This window comes from Simochromis diagramma, unplaced genomic scaffold (assembly GCF_900408965.1).
Source record: "Simochromis diagramma unplaced genomic scaffold, fSimDia1.1 OVJJ01000822.1, whole genome shotgun sequence".
In the NCBI taxonomy this organism is placed as follows: Eukaryota; Metazoa; Chordata; class Actinopteri; order Cichliformes; family Cichlidae; genus Simochromis; species Simochromis diagramma.
This window is the reverse complement of record NW_024387520.1, coordinates 2,636,420-2,653,790: the sequence shown is the minus strand read 5'-3', so window position 1 is coordinate 2,653,790 and position 17,371 is coordinate 2,636,420. Positions and strand designations below refer to the sequence as shown.

At 41.1% G+C, this 17,371-nt stretch overlaps 1 protein-coding gene across 1 annotated transcript; it reads left to right on the top strand.

The window, feature by feature from the left end:
• Positions 1–15,087: 15,087 nt before the first annotated feature.
• Positions 15,088–17,133, top strand: LOC120726319 (piggyBac transposable element-derived protein 4-like). The gene has a single exon (XM_040019808.1). The coding sequence runs from the start codon at positions 15,088–15,090 to the stop codon at positions 17,131–17,133; it is 2,046 nt and encodes a 681-aa protein (XP_039875742.1).
• Positions 17,134–17,371: the final 238 nt, after the last annotated feature.

Here is a 17,371-nt window from a genome sequence, read left to right as displayed (position 1 = left end):
ATGAACTGTATAATGCTTTCATAAACAGTGGTCAAATATCCAACCAGACTTGTGCCAGAAGTTTGTTGATGTCTACCAAAAGCATCTGGTTACTGTGCAGTTTACTAAGTGACGTTTATCCAAATATTAGTCTGGGTGTATGTATATATTTGAGCCTGTGTGGATTACAGAAAAACCCCATTCAACCTTTTTGGACGCAATTCTTGTTTTTTAAAGTCATCTAAGATGTATCCTGTACAATCAGTCCACTCCAAAAACAAAAAAAAAGAACAGTTCAAAGAAATCACTGCAAGCCTAAATTTACCATAACTTTCATACCTATTATTATCATATCTTAACTACACTTGCATATTAACTTTTAAAAATATATTTAACATTTGTAAACCAGCAAAGTTAGAGGAGTAGCCAGAGACATTTATTGAAAGGCCATTAAATTTAGACATCTATTCCAAAATACCAATACAGTCCTAATGTTTCATATCCCCCTTCTACCTTTCAATGGAAATGAAGTTAAAATAACTGAAAATAGAACTCACTGATTTCTGGTTTTGCTTGTTTGTTTGGTTGGTGAGGTATTTTTTTCATTATAATGTTTCTGGGCAATGTAAAATTCATATTAATATACCATTGTGTTTTCTAGAATTTTCCCTCAAGGAAATTTTGTAATAGTTCACATCATAAGTACTTTTTTGACATCATTAGTCAACAAGGAGAATATTCAAAGCATATTACTCTAATTTTGTTGCCTCTGTCCTCCTTTGATCATATTGGAGAGGTTCTTGCTGTCATTTTGTGGACTTCAAAGGCAATCAGGCCGTTAAAGTCTTTGCCATCTCCTGCTGAGCAAACCAGAAGTGTCCAAACAGACCTTGACCCTTAAAATCTTCAGTGGAGCCTGTTTGAATCAGTTCTGTAAAGGAAGGTAAAGATGAATGGAGAGAAAGAAAGCTGCACAGGAGATGGCCGGAGGGTGAGAATGTCAGCAAGATAATGACAGGGAGTAAAGGAGGGAAACATTCACGAGTAGTGGATTATTCCTTATTGGTGTATCTCTGTGATCAGTCTCCCTTTGGCCCTATATTTTCTTTCTTGATTATATATCTAAAAACCTGAGGCTTCTTGGTTTACTGATACCTACGGGGGTAATTTCTCTCTTGTGGCTGCTTCTAGCTTGAGACACACAACCAAACTTTTAGACATAAAGGATTACAAAGGCTTCATTATTATGATTAAAAATGCTTGACATCACATTCTTTTTATAAACCCTTTGTTCTGTCCTCACTTCTTCATTAGAAAGATCCAAACTGTTTTCTGCCCACGAGAGCACAAATGACAAGTAAACGACTTTGGTAGCTAAAGGACACCAATATCCTCTAAGTAGGGCAAGTCTGGGTCAGTCACCTGCCTGATGACAATTTGTGTGAATGATCCCATTGTGGACGCTGGATGTTTTAATCAGGTATGTACTTGAAACTTTATTTTATGTAGAGTCAATATTTTTAATCACTCTAACGTCTTCCACATGCAGTCATTTTTACCAGCAATGCTATAAGGAAAATTTTTAACTCACTCCTGTGTCCACTGTGGCCAATACGTGTCTCCTTTGAAGGTGGCACAGTTTCTTCATTGGGACATCTCAGCCTGGCTTGTTAACCTGCAGCAGGAGGAGTCTCTGCACGCCAAGGCAGTTCCACAGATCTGGAAAGCCCAACATCTTTGGCTGAGTTAATAATGACATGAAGTAAACATTCACTGAAAAGTGACTTCATAACCAGCCAAATTAAACAACAGGAGTTTGAAGGTTTACAGTGTGGTTTTGACCACTTGTGTCCACATTTTGATTAAAGTGTTCCCATTTGCAGCGATACTGGCTCACTTGAGTGAGTCTTTGCATATTAATATAAAGTGGAAACACTGGAAATGATATGTAGCCATTTAGACCAGTTATTTACACCGTTATATATACATACCTATACATTACTTTTACACTGTATGTGTAAGTAACACAACTTGGTAGTGACCAAGGCTCAAATTTTCTTGTTCAGAAAAAATGGTTTTGCTCTACATATTCTGGTTATCAACAATGAATCAGTTCACTTCATCAAAGTCACCCTTTTTTGTACTTTGCTATAAGCACAGTAAACGTTTTATGCTAACTGTTCAATTAATATTTTGCCCATAAATCTATGTGCAAATGTGGCAATCTCAAGGCTTTAGTCACTGTATTTTTATGAAGTATGATGCATTTTATTTTGCAGTGAAGGTGTATTCAAAATCACAAAACCATGAAAGCATCTGAAAAATGTCCTGTTCATTCCCACCGTGACTGGGTTTTTTTTTTTCAACATTCTTGTATTTACATTTTAAATTGAATATTGAGCATATAAATCCAGTTTATAGTACCACCATTTCCCCCGGGATAATGACCAAACTGTCTGAAAACATGTAAATATGCTATGCTTCAGAAACACGTGAATTTGTAGTGCAAAGTGGTTGAAGAGTTTGAGTTCCTCTATCACTTCTAGGAAAACCAAACAGTTTTTCCACTTTGGCAGATGAGACGGTCACAGAAGTCCAGCAGGCATGTTTTCAGTAATGAGTGGGGGACGTGAGCTCTTCCACTTCAACCCTCAAAGCTGCCATAGGAACCGTGTGGAGGATGGAACAACACAGATACTGTAACAGCTTGCACTTGTACAGCTGAGTGAACCCTGGTGATAAAGAAGAATATCAGACATAAGTACAGCAGATCTGAACAAATGTTAGCGCTCTTATGATATACAGGTGTGGGGTCAGCACATACATCCACATGTAGCTGTTTCATGAGCACTTGATGACGCCTCGCTCCAACCAATATTTATTCCAGCATTGTTTGTAGGAAACAAATCACAAATGGAGGCAATTGTACTTAATTACTTATGATTACACAGCAAGTCATGCCTGAGTTCACCTGATTATTCATATTTCTCTGGCAGTGCAGAGAATCAGGTTTATACAGCTGTAAAGCTTTGTGACTGTATTTTGCAGGGTTAGTGTTGAAAAATTGGTTCTCTGACAGATGGACTTATGAACACCTACCAAACTGCATAAAACTACCATTGGTTAAATTCCCATTAGAGTAGATGTCATAAGGACCACATCTGGCCATCTGTCACAAACACACAGTTTCACAAGGTGAAAATAATACTAGCTGTGCTGCCTGTAGTAAACAAGATTTTCAAGACACACAAGACACATAATAAATCCTGGTGTGCAGAACTCAGAAATAAATTGATTCTTGTATATTTACTGAGTTTTAAATATTAGGGGTTGCACAGTGCTATGTGGAAAGCAGCTGAATATCTTGTGCACGGTACAATTAAGATTCTCCTAGATCCACAAGAAGACTCTGTAAACATCTTTGATTTATCACGACTCTCCCACATAACCATAACTCACTTTATTGGTCTATAATCCTCTTTGCAGGGACATTTCCCTCAGCCTTCAACTGGTCTGACTTTAAGTGACTCTTAGTGTTTCATCTGTTTTATTGGTTTTCTTTAAAAAGGAGGCTGTACAATATTATATTTGTTGTTGGACTGTAGTCCTGTACTAATGTTGGCATTATGCATAGTGTATCCACACTCATTGAAACCACAAGGCCCTTCCTGGCAAAGTAACATGTATGACAGAAGTGTAACTCATAGAACTGTGGTGAGACACAGCTGGTCAAAGTAAACATTGAAAAAAAAAAACTTTTAAAAAAGCCCCAAAACTGTCAGATGCCCATCTTAGAGTGACACTCATGGGTGTAGCCACAAATTGAGAAATAATAACATGAATAATCTCCAGCTGTATCAGAAATTGTACCCCGTGGAGTACGGCTGTGGGAATTTAGAACACAAGCATCTTCATAAGACTGATGAAAAGTCTAACAGAAAAGAACTGTTTCTAATTATTATACAAGCCTATAATTTGATTTATTTACTGGCCTGCAACACTTTGGCACTCCAGCTGAATTTACAGTAAAATCAACAAAACACTGGTGTACAGGGCTGCAATCACACAATTTTCACACTCAGTTAACCAAAGGATTTGGTGTTGCGCAATGAAAACAACAGTTATGCTATGCTCAGAGTATTGTTTTCTTCTAAAGAACTGAGAAATAGTAAAAAACTAGAGGGACAGTATAGACATGCTCATTGCCAGGTTGGGTTTTCTACCATAGACTGTATTGAAAAGCATTTCAAGGGCAGTCATGTTAGTTTTTTGGGGGGTTTTCTTTGGAGTCTTTTGAAGTTTGGGAGTTTTTAGTTAGCAAGACTAGCAGCAAGTTATAACCACAAAATGTACAGTTGCAATGCACAGACACACATTTGTGCTATTTGATGCTAAAAAAAAAACAAAAATCAAGCTAACAAAATAACAGTCTGCACCACACAGTAGAACATGTTATTTTTCACATAATACCATGAAAAGTGCCTTTTCATGGTATTAAAAGCTCAAACAGCTCAAACAGGTCCAATTAGCAGAGGGGAGGCCAAGCAGGCAGCAAATGGCTAAGGCTGTCATCACGTCTGTCAGTCAAAGGTTTGGAGAGAAATTATCTGAATATCAGGAGCGGGACCACGCCTCCAAACACATTATTATTGTTATTATTAGTGGTAATAGTTGCCTAACAAACATAAGATCCCTGTTTTGATGTCGAAAGGAAACACAAATCCCTCTGGGGTTGTATCAGGAAGAGTATCCGGCATAAAAATCAGATAAATCAAACATGCTGATAGCTTTGCATGTTTGATTTGGCAGACCCCTTGTGGATAAAAAAAAAAGCTTTTATTAGTATAACAGTAGTAGTAGCAGCAGTATTCCATGATTTCAGTTGATGTAACAAAAGAATTTCTGAAATACTGAATAAATAAAGTAAATTTCATTCTCATGAAACTGTAGTCTGTCTGACCTCTTTCCCTGGTGCAAGTTGGAAGAATCAGCACGTCATGCGCGTCATGTTTAAATGAACCTTCAATACACAAAACAGAAATCTTGTCGTGGGAAGCTCAAAACCATGCATACGAAGAGTTTCCAAATATCACTTGCACTCTGATAGCTTTATTTCCTCAAACTGTTTGTTAAGAAAACGTATCCATGAAACAAATCTTTTTCTCCGGGACTTTTTAACACATGCTTGTCAGATCACAGAAGTAAAAGGGTGAGTAATAATCCAAAGTGTAAACTGTGTTCCCTTTTTATTTATCTATTTTCATAACAGGATCATTTAGCACATACATTGCAGGATGACCTCGCCTTATTCCCCAAACAAACTCAGTGCCTGGATAGCTTAAGCATCAAATCAGTCACGCATACTGGGGTCGTGGCACTGATTTTTAAATATTACTTTGAGTTGAAACCAAGCAGGAAAGGCCACCACTTCTGAAACGTGCCCGTGCTGAGGTAGATGGCAAAGAAAATGGAGCATCTGATACACAAAGTGATTCACAAAGAAAACAATGGGATCCTCGCTTCTTAAGAAGCACTTAATAGTGCTAAAAATACCTTTAGCCACAGATGCAACAAGGATAACTGAATGAATGAAGATAACTGAACCCTATCAGTTTCAGAAACATGTTTTATACATTATTACTGTTCAGACTGACACTTAAAAAACTGTTTATTAAATCAGGAAGTCTGACTTGACAAGTTAACCCTGCCGACGTCTACAATCATTCTTAGATTAAAGCTGTAAAGAAAAGTAGCGAATACTACTTAATACTACCTAATAACCCTACTATTTATACTTACAGAGTTCAACCATGGAAGGGCTATCCTGACCCCCACCAGTAACAACCTACAACTGGGCAACAGGCAGCCTTCTATGCCAACCATGGCAAATTAGCCAAAACAAACTAGAGAAGATAACAGTCAAAACAGGTGAGAGACTTTTACACCCTCAAATCAACTTTGTACTGAAATTAACACTCATACATGCAATTGATTGCACAAAATATGGACCAAAGTACCTAAACATGGAAACCCGTGGCCTGAAGATGTTGATTCCATAATAGGTCAATTCATAGATTAAGAGTGTTTCCCAATACTTTTGTCCATATAGTGTACATTTACACTTTCTTTTTAACCCCGTGGTGATCAGTTACATTCATGCGACTAACAATATCTCTTCATCTTACAGGATGAGCAGCAGATCAAGCCCCTGGAGGTCAGAATCACACGCAAATCATTAAAATATTCACGAAATAACAGAATAGTTAAGTTAAATAGTTAGTTGTCATGTGCAGGTTTATGCTTTTTAATGTGCAAAGATTTTCTTAAAGTACGGAGCCCAACTAAATGTGTGTAGAAAACATATCCACTGTTCTCTAAAACAGGATACAGTTTATTCTGAATCACTAACAAATACCTCTTTGTTACAGAGAACTATGGAGATCTTATATTCCAAAATGTCCTTTGTCTATGAGATTATTTTGTTCCATATTGTTTGGAAATGTTTTTCTCTTTTATTCCAGTTGCTGCTGAGTCTCCTCATCATCATTATTTTTCTCTGTCCATGGGTGTGACTGGTATGTGATGCAATGACGAAAGTGCTGTGCGAAGAGCAAAATTTGCAGTAAGATGGTTGATCACAGCAAGCCGCAGTGGCCTTTAAGATATATAATATTTTGCAAGACTGCACATGTCAAACATATGCTCAGTGTTTTGTCTTTTCCAGTCAGATAACAAAGATTCCCTCATTTTTGTGATCATTGAGAGATCAGTTCATATCCAGGAATATTTTTCTTTTTAAACTTGCGTGTTCTCTCAAATAGAAATAGACAGGACAAAAAGACAAGCTTTCTCATGTGGGAACGGAGACTGGGAGAGCTACACAGGCTCCTCTGTCCCCTCCTGTTCTCAGACATGAGTCAGGCTGAGAGAGGCTTGTCTCATAGTAACAGGCCTCCCTGCACTTAGCTTTGACTCCACAACAGCAACAACAAGCGGATAAATATGAGTCTTTTTTTTACTCATACATGTTTAAAGACCAGAAACGTCTTTTCTGGGTTAATCTGTGGTTAACAATCAATTTCTTTCTAGTGTATGTTCTCCTCTTAGTCATCTTAGCTGAAGAAAGGTGATCAAAACAAACTGATAACAGATGTTTGAACTGGGCCCGCTTGATTCACCAACTCAGTTTCTAAGAGTGACTTGAAAAGCAACATATATCATGGTGTTATCTCTCTGTTATAGAGGCAGTGCTCAACAGTGCCACTGATATTTATCCATTGACTGTTTTTACATTTAATTCTCAAAGTACATGGTGAAAAATGTCACTTGTGCTTTAGATAGCACAGGTGTTTAACCCAAACACATGCAGAGGGGTGATAGCTCGCTCACTGTGAAATATTTTCTTTTTCCTTTTTTTGTTTGGAGAAGTCATGAGAATGTTTGGACTGACATTCACGAGTCTGTTTATAGGTCATTTCCTTTCAGAAAACCAGGTCCTCTTCATCTTAAGGCACCGGTCTTCAAAAGTCCGGCTGTATACCCTGCCAACCTTTTTTCACAGTGTTACCTCACTTTATCAGACTCAACTCATCATTCTCAGCCACTTAGGACCACTGCTAGTACAATTATTATGTATTAAGAATGATACACATGGCTCTTTATCATCAAGTACAGCAGCTGTGGTCAAACTAAGGATTTAGCAACACTGATGAGTACCTAAAGATATGACTTGAGGGAAGACGTTGTGGTTGTACAGCAGGATTACAGACTTTTGTAGACTTTGGAGTGTCCTTTTCTTGCACACTCATCGCCCCATGCGGCCCCTTGTTTTGTGACCCGAAGTCTTCATCAAGGGCTGGTAACAAGGTCCATATGTGGTCACTTCCTCCCTCTGCTCCCCGAATGTGAGAAGTCTGTATTAACGAGGGACCAGGCTCCATTGAGTAACTCCTAAAAGGAAGAAGAAAAGCACAAGCAGAGAAGTTAAGGTGTCCAATAACTTTCTCTGACGCTGAGATGCACACGAAGCAGCAGATCTGGAACTTTTTTGCTCCCCGTCAGAGACTGTGCAAGCAATCACTGGCGTCTGTTGAGGCTGAACACAACCAGGGATGTAAAGCTGAAAGAAACAAGTTATCCACATCTCTGTAACAATTGAAATTTTAATAGCTTTTAAAAGCGATAACAGTTTGAGACTGCACCTACACCAAGTGAAGTGTTGAACCTCTTTAGTTTCTGTGAAATATTAGTGTCTCAAATGACAGATCTCAACCTGAAATCATAGGACTTTGCATAACTGTAGATCAATATACTCATGGCTGTTGTTAACCTTGCCAGCTTTCAAAATCATATAGGGCTGCACTCAAGCTTCTGGTGAAGTCTTTTTTTTTTTTTTTTTTTTTGCTATGCAGAAATGCTCTTTGCAAAAGATGTGACACAAAGGCCCCCGATGCACATTGATTGTGTCATGTGGATCCAGCGGTGAGAAATGAATTTGTCATAGGGATGAATGTGCTGCTACTAAATTAAAGGTGAACGCTTTCCTTCGAAAGCATTCGCCAGATTTTAACAGCTTTTTTGAATTGCTCGCCATCTGTTTATTACTTACTGCATGAGACCTCATATGATTTTGCAATACAGGCCCGACGGGAGAGAAATATAAACCCAATGGAAAAGGAGGCAAGAAAAAAACAGCCAGTTGAGACCCACTTATCCAAGAGCCTTGACTTTGTGTTGCTTTGCATTGTGAATGATGTGAGCAGCAATCTGACAGTGATATCAATCCATTATTTGTTACTTACAGGACTGAAAAATAATGGTGTACAACACACATCGTGCATTTGTTTGTATTTTTTCCCATCGAGACCATTTGGATCTAATTAAAAACAACATGAAAACAGTTCTTTTCATCTGGGAGACTCGGATGCAAGAGAATGATTTACTGCTAATAATAAAATCAGAGGAGAGTATCCCACTGAAAGGGATAAGCCAATGATCATTCATACAGAACATTAATTACAAATCAGATCAATAGTGATGTTCACTTTCCCATGAATGCAGACAAAGGACGCTGTGAGTTATTGACATATGTTAGAGGATTAACAACACATTCTTCAAAAGCATTGTTTGTTTATTATAGTGTGAAACGTTTTCCGGTCATTCTCTGCATGTAGCAGACAAAACACTTCCACAATCCCCAAATGCGCCATATTTTGTGGTCTCTGGTGCGTCACTGTGGCAATCTGTCTCTACGTGTTTTGTCACATGACAGTAACACAACGACACCCATATGCAAGGCCAATGGTGGATGGCAAAGGGGATTCCCTTAATACTAGACCATGCTTTGAAACTTTGAAACACTTAAAAAGGATACAATTATTCTACACAGTTCGGTAATTACCAAAAGAGGACACTGATGGCTATTAAAGTATTAATCATGAGAATAAAGGTTAAAATTCAAGTTTTCCTCACTAGACATCACATATTCTGCAGTCTGTTGAAGAAATTATTAGGAATTCCTTATTTTGCTAAAGTGCAGTGCATATGACATCTGTTGACAACGCTCATTTGTCCCATAGGCAGTATAAAAGATGGGCGTAGCCTCTGTGACTTCACCCACTGGTTAACAAAGCTCCGTTATGAAGCCTTGAGTTGAGTTTTTGCCATAACCATCTTGGTGTTTTGAAACTGGTGAGGGGTGGATCTGACTGAGAAAACAAGGACACCACATACTCACATTGCCTATTGACTTGTGATTGACAAATTGTTAGACAATGAGCATATTCTGGATAAACTCTTAGAATGATCATCCATCTGTCCATTTATTCAATTCAATTCGATTCAACTCAGTTTTATTTATATAGCGCCAAATCACAACAACTGTCAACTGTGATTTATCAGTCCAGGCTGGGTCACTGGGGCAGCAGTATAAGCAGAGAGGCCCTGTCTCTTTCTACCAACTCATCTGGGGGAATACTGAGGCATAATCTCTCCAGCATGTCCTCTAAGTGGGCGTTCCCGGAACACCTCACCCAGGAGGCATCCTAATCAAATGTCAGATGAGCAATGTCACTCCACCCTTTTCCTGCTGAGAACACTAGCTTTGGACAAACCCTGGTGCTCATTTTTGCTGCAGACTGCTCAGGTGCAAGCTGGAGTTCACTAACTGATGAAGCCAAGAAAACTACGTCATCCACAAAAAGCAGAGACAAGATCCTGAGTCCATCAATGTGGAAGCTTTCCACCACTTGTCTCCGCCTTGAAATCAGTGACAAACCTGTGGCAGCTAAATAGCTCGTAAACACAGGTCAGACACCCCATACTCCCAAAGCACCTCAAACAGGATCCCCTAAAGAACACAGTCAAATACTTTCTTCAAGTCCATAAAGCACATGTAGACTGGTTGATAAATGGTAAATGAACTGGTTTTTATGTAGTGCTTTTCTACTCTTCTTGAGCATTCAAAGCGATTTATACAACACGCCTCATTAACCCATTTGTACACATTCATGCATTCTTGAGTTCAAACATTGAAAAAAGTGTTTGTATGAATGTGTGTGATAATGAGAGTTAGTACCTTCAAACTCTGCTTTCTATCTAACATTCACACATATTTACACTCTGATGAACGCATCAGAGAGTAACTTGGGGTTTGGTATCTTGCTTAAGGATACACTGGCATGCAAAGTGGAGCAGTCAGAGATCGAACCACCAGCCTACTGATTAGTAAATGACCTGATCTACTTCCTGAACTAGAGTCACCCCAAACTCTCACACTTTGGGCAAACATCCATACACACGAACAAGATAAAGAGCTGGTCCAGTGTTCCATGAACAGGATGAAAAACTCACATCTCATTATTCCTCCTGAATATTAGGTACAAATAATAGATTTGTGAATGATCAAAACTTATTAAAAGAACTTCAAATACTCAATATGACAGTTTTGACCTGAAACTAGTGTCTAAACTGATTAAGTCATCAGGGGAGACATTTAATGAGGTCACAGAGCAAGAAAATCAAGAACCAGATTGCTATACAACTGGAAGTCTTTGTGCAGCCAGAGTAGTAGCCCACTGCTGGCCATAAAAAAGAATGCAGGTTCATGGCACTTTCATTTGTGAAACATGAAAGCTGGAAGTCTATCCTTTATACCAGGTATGGGCGATTAATTTTTCCAAAGGCCTAAATGAGAACCTGAGGCTGCTGTCGAGGTTCTGCACTAATAAGCTGAACTCAGTTCTGCTCAATATTCTTTTAATTTCTTCAAAAGCTAGTTAGTATGGCCATCCACAACAGTCCCAGTTTCTTGTGTGGCCCCTCGGGAACATTAATTGCCCACGTCTGTTTTATCCTGCCTGTTCTTTCTTCTGACCAGCTGTGTGCAGCCCTGATTTTTGTGGGTTGGACTATACTTATGAGCAGCTGCCTAAACTAAAAAGTTGGTATAAACCAAATAAAGATGTGCTTAACAGTGGTGTCTGATATTTAACTGTGCGTCCATCCATGATACAGAGAAGATTGACTCATATAGAAGTAGGGTCTGGTATTTGAAACATTTTACATTTGCAGTCATCAGGAAATTAAGCTTGGCTAAATTGTCTCACCTTCCTACAGAACAGACTGTGGTTTCCCTTTTAAAATGGAGGTCAGTAAAATGGCGACCATAACACACAAAGAATGAATTATGGGAGTAAATGAATGAATTTAAGGAATAAGTAAGACACAGATTTTTTTTTTCCTAAGACCTGAACTTGCAGGAGCGCTAACTGTGCAAAAAGCAGAGCCAAGGCCTCAACGATGAGGTCTGTGAGTCCTACTCAAGTACAAAAGGCATAATGAGGAACACATGGTGTATGCACTAAGAGCCAAGTGAGAACTTAGGTGAGTAATACACAGAGACTTCTTATTCCACTGGTCTGTTAAGAGAGCTTTGCACACAAAGAGAGCATAAAACATGATGCTGAGTATAATTACGTTTGTTTCATTTCCCTCAGTATTCTGTCTGTTTCCTCCATCTAGTGGCCAAAGCATATAAAGTTCTCCAGTAGCTTTAACTACTTTGTAAAATAACCTGTTGCCCAACTTGGAGATTTTTTCATCTGTTTTGAAGAGCAAGATAACATGTTATTGTTTTTTGGGGGGTTTTTGCATTGATATTTTTGTATATGCACAAAAACGTATCTGTTATAGAGCAGTGTGCCAGTTTTTTCACTGTCATAATTTAATTACTCCTCATTATAATTGCTATATGCATTCTGAGATCCAGTATCAATGCAAGTATATCTAAGAGGAAAGTCATGTGAAGACTGTTGGGCTCAAAGCACACTGGATTTTTCACATTACTGCTCTCTGACTAGACCAAAATAAAGCCTCTGTGTGCTTCACCGCAAAGATTTGCTCGGCCATAATAAGATAAATACAATAAAATTAACATTGGATGGTGAAATTATTATTATTATTATTATTATTATTATTGTTATTATTATTATTTTAAAGACTTTAACTTTGTCAGACTGCTCATGTGATCACTGCTCTCCATCCAACACAAGAGGGCAGTGTTTTCCCTTTGCCTAAAGGGAGGGGACAATCAGGTGAATATTTCTCAAGGTCAAAATTACACATCATGGAGCGTTTGGGCAGGTAACTGGGTCATCTAAAGGTTCAGCAAAACGCTAAAAACCATTTCATTATGTAGCAACACTTTAGTAAAGAGTCCATAATATAGCACAGCTGTCCTAAAAAGACAGCTTAGCTTACATTAATAGCACTACAGCTCATCAGTTTCCCCACTTATGTCAAACATCAGCTCATCAAATCATCTGATGGTCTGCTTACTAAAAAATCCACTGTTTATGATTTGCTTTCATAATTCTAATCACATCAGCTGAGACTGAGGGTGCTTCTGGCAGTGCAAGGAGATGTGTGATTAACAAGCCCCTCAGTGACAAGCATTACATACACATAAGCAAAGCAGACACTATACCAAAATGACAGAGAATAAAGTCCGCCTGTCTAAAACGGGAGCTGCAGTGGTTGCACCATTTGCTCACATGCAACCAGATGCATGCACACACACAGACACACACACTCAAAAACCATCTCTGAACTCATCCACAGGAAATGGATCTGAGCAGTGGAGGAGCTGAGTTTGCCGCACAGGCACACACGCGCATACACACACACACAGAACGCCTGCACCCCCATTGGTTGACGTCTCTCCACCCCACCGCAGGAGTCTCTGAGGGGTCTGCTGCAGTACTCTGCTCCAGGGGCCTGGAAACGCTGGAGTGAGCCATTTTTTCCCCCTCTCTACTTCTATTTTTGGGCTGGATATCGAAGGTCCACAGCCTCCCTCATTTTCCACTGTTTTCCAGAATACTGGTTCCCAGTGTGCACTGTTCGTATGGCATTCAGTTCCTTCTCTGCAGATAAAAACAGCAGGCCTCTAGCTCAGAGAGGCAATATGATACCACTGAGACAACAAGAATCTGTGCAATAAGCTAGTGAGGAAGGACGCATAAATCGTGCCTCTGCTGCAGGGCCCAGGGGCAGCAACCCAGTGCTCAGCCAGCCATGTAGACTCAGGCCACAGCTAAAAGAATTTGGGAAGGACCCTTCCTGCAGCCCACACCCTCCCCCACCCTAACAAAAAGAAAGGATTTAACCAGTCCTCAGTCAAACGAAAAAGAAACAAGTTTTATTATTTCAAGTCAAAGCCAAATGTCTTATTTTACATTTTCTGCTGTCTGTTGTGGGAAAGTGACCCTCAGTAATATGCTGTTTATGTGTAATTAATATAACTATATAACTAGTACAATGTAGCGAATACTTTATTTAATGCAGAGTAGCATACAGAAATGTCAAAAGCATCCTTGTTTAACCCTAGATCACATATTACAATGGCCATTTTGAGCTTCCAAGTATTACACTGATGAAGGAAAACCCCGTAAAACATAAACAACAACAGTAATCATAAAAGGGTTGTTTATTCTGATAATAATAACTGCAAGTATAGCTGCAGTTCACAACTAGAGCTCGGCTCCTGCACTGATCTGTTCATAATGGGACTGAAGAGTTAACTTATACTGGCAAATGTCACAGGCTCTTAGAGAGTGCTTGGCAGAGTCATGAGTGTATAATGTGTAAACACGGGAAATCCTAATTGAAATGGCACAGTTAAAGGAAAATAAAAGGGCCAGCATCTCACGGGTTTGCAGCCACTACCTGCAGAGGGAATCAATCTCATCAAGCAAAGATCTCCAACCTCAGTCTGAGAGTAAAACACAAGAGTATCTGCCCACATTCATAAAATAGAGGGAGGTCCCTAATTCCACAATAGCCTATAGGGCTTCAGATTCATGTAAGAACCTGTCAGAGGGAAGAAGCATGTTTATGAATGAACAAACTGCTTCTCTGCCCGAGTTCATTGTGGTGTCTGTTTGGCATGGGGATGGATAAGAAGTCCTGCACTTTAAAACTGCTGTGTGTGGTTTTTTTATGCATTTAGTTGTCACAGTTGCAAACATTAGGGAAAAAAAACTAAACTTAATAAACTTGTGAAAAAACAAAGGCAGAGATGTTTGGGGGGAAATTCAGAGTTTGTAATCTGTTTGCAGGATCCACAATGTTTTACAGCTGTTTGGTGTGACAGCTGATTGACAGCGTGTGATTTTGATGTTGTTGTTGTTTTTGTTTTTTAAAGCAGTGGTTTCTGTTATCTCCGCGGCCTCAGAAATGGGTATCCGGCTTATTGATGGTGGGGAATGCCAGCGGGCATTAGAACAGCAAGCGGCCATCTGCCAGCCTAGCGAACTAGCAACCCCACCAGCTGCAGTCGCAAAACGCCCTACAAAGCAGGACATGCATGCAGCTTCTGACGTCTGCGGCCACACTGCGCTACAAAGCCCAGAAAAACCAGGAGCGGAAACAATGAGAATCAAGCTTATAGACGCCGCATAGGTCCACCGCTGGCAAGTTTTTTTGAGGGAAGAGGCTGCTGTTAAGTGCACATCAGTTCATTTCGGATGGCCGGTTTGCGCGAATATTTTTCCACAGTGAAAAAATCTACATAAAAAGACTCATGCAGGGGCACTTTAATACCCCGACATGGCGACGGCAAGAAAAGGGAGAGAGCTTTTTACTATTTTGGAAACTAGCGCGGACACAGAAAGTACAGCGGCGTGCGACAGCCAAGACTCTCCGCTTAACCTTTCGGCCGATGTGAAGTGGTTTGAGATTCCGTACAGAAAGCCAGACTCGGACGAGGAAGACGAACTGCGGGAGGAAGAGGAAGAGGAGGACGGCGGCGGCGAGGGGGAGAATGGATTCACGAGCACAGCAGCAGCCGCGGCGGCGGAGACTGCAGACGCGGCCAGCTTCATCGCAGGAGGAGGCTGCAACATAATTTTAGTCACAGGCAGCAATGGGCTCAAGCACGACGAGGAGGAGTATGCAGAGGACTGCTATTATTCTACCTCCACTAACTGCTCTGACACCACCTCGAACGATTCGGATATTGATTTCTCTGATTTGGAGGAGGAGGAGGAGCGCAGGAGTTTTTTCAGCTTTGAAGATGATTTGGATGAAGACTGCACTTCTCCCGACTTCTGGGGCGAGCCTGACCAGGTAATTTCAATCGAGCCCTTCTCCGCTGTCAGTGGCCCTCAGCACTCGCTGGGGGACGATGCTGACACCCGTGACTATTTCCGGATACTCTTCCCAGATTCTCTTTTTGAACACATGGTAGAACAAACAAACAATTACGCCCTCTATCGGCAAAGGAGGAGCGGAAAATCAGACCCCCACTGGCACCCAACTGATGTTAGGGAGATGAAAGCTTATGTGGGGCTGAATATTCTTATGGGCATCAATCAGCTTCCAGACACCGGCATGTACTGGGCCAGTGATATTTTCATCGGCAATGCGGGCTTTAAAAAGACAATGACGGCGAGGCGCTTTGAGAAACTCACCCAGTATCTCCAGCTGTGCGACCGTGAGTCAGAGCCCGTGCGTGGGGAGCGTGGATATGATGGCCTCTTCAAAATCAGGCCTCTCCTTGATGTGGTGGAGAACACCATGTGGGACGCGTACGTGCCCAATCGTTGTTTGACCATAGACAAGTGTGCCATTGTCACCAAGGGACGTTTCTCCCCCACCCAGTACATGTCCTCCAAGCCCCTCAGGAAGGGGCTGACAGTGTGGATGCTGTGTGACTCTCGCTCAGGCTACTGTCATCGAGCCAAGATCTACGTAGGCCGGCCCAGTGAAGACGAGGCAGCAGCCTGCCTCGGTTACAGAGTGGTAACCTCTTTAGTGCGCGGCCTGGAGGGTCAGTACCACCATCTCTTCATGGACAGCTTCTTCACCTCTGTGCCCCTCCTCCAGAGGCTGCTGAGAGACGGACAGTATGCCTGTGGGCCCACTCAGCCCGGGCGCAAAGGTTACCCAGAGGTCCTCCGCCCACGAAACGTCGGAAAGCTGTCCCAGGGCGAGTTCTACCAATGCCAGCGTGGCAACCTGGTTGCTACTGTGACAAGGGACGCCAAGGTGGTCAGCTGCCTGTCCACCAACTCCGCTCCAGGAATTGTGGGCATCAGTCCAGGCCGGCAGCAGCACGAGGCAGACAGAGATGGTGAGAATGACAGCATAGACAGCTCAGGTTTGTCTTTTGGCGTGCCCCGACCTCTGCCCTTGCTCTTATACCAGGAGAACATGAGGGGCGTGGACCTGTGTGACCAGCTGAGGGAGTGCTACCAGGTTGGCAGGCCGTGCAAGAAGTGGTGGCGCTACTTCCTGTGGTTCTATGTTAACCTGTGCATTGTCAATGCATACATCATCCTGAGGGAGAGCCGGGGGGGCGCACCACCAGCGGGCTTCAATGGCAAGCAGTTCACCCAACGTCACTTCCGCGTTCGCCTGGCACAGCAGCTGATTGGAGACTACCAAGGGGCGAGGGGCATGGAGCGGGCAGCACGCAAGAGACACGCAGATTCACCCATAGAGTATGGACATCGCCTAGAGCGCATGTCGGAGCGCTCGCGCCGCTGCAGGAACTGCACCAACAAGGGACTGCGACATGAAAGCGTGTTCGGCTGCAAGATATGCAATGTCCACCTATGCAGGGGAGGGTGCTTCTCTGAGTTTCATAAATAGAAATGAACTGTTTTTGTTTTGTTTTTATATCCTTTGTGTAATCAAACAACTTGTGTCAAGGGATTTTTTAGAACAGTAAAAACAATTTGTAATTCCAAAGGTTACCACTACAAGTGCACAATATAGTCACACTTTATGTAGAGCTAGTTTTAGTTTTAGGAGTATTATTGCACGTATAATAGAGAAAAATAATAAGAGAAACTGTAGATTATTTGAATTAGTATAGAATGTTTTGGCA

Coding starts and splice junctions, on each gene's coding strand:
- LOC120726319 (XM_040019808.1), top strand. CDS start 15,088: ATGGCGACGGCAAGAAAAGGGAGAGAGCTTTTTACTATTTTGGAAACT.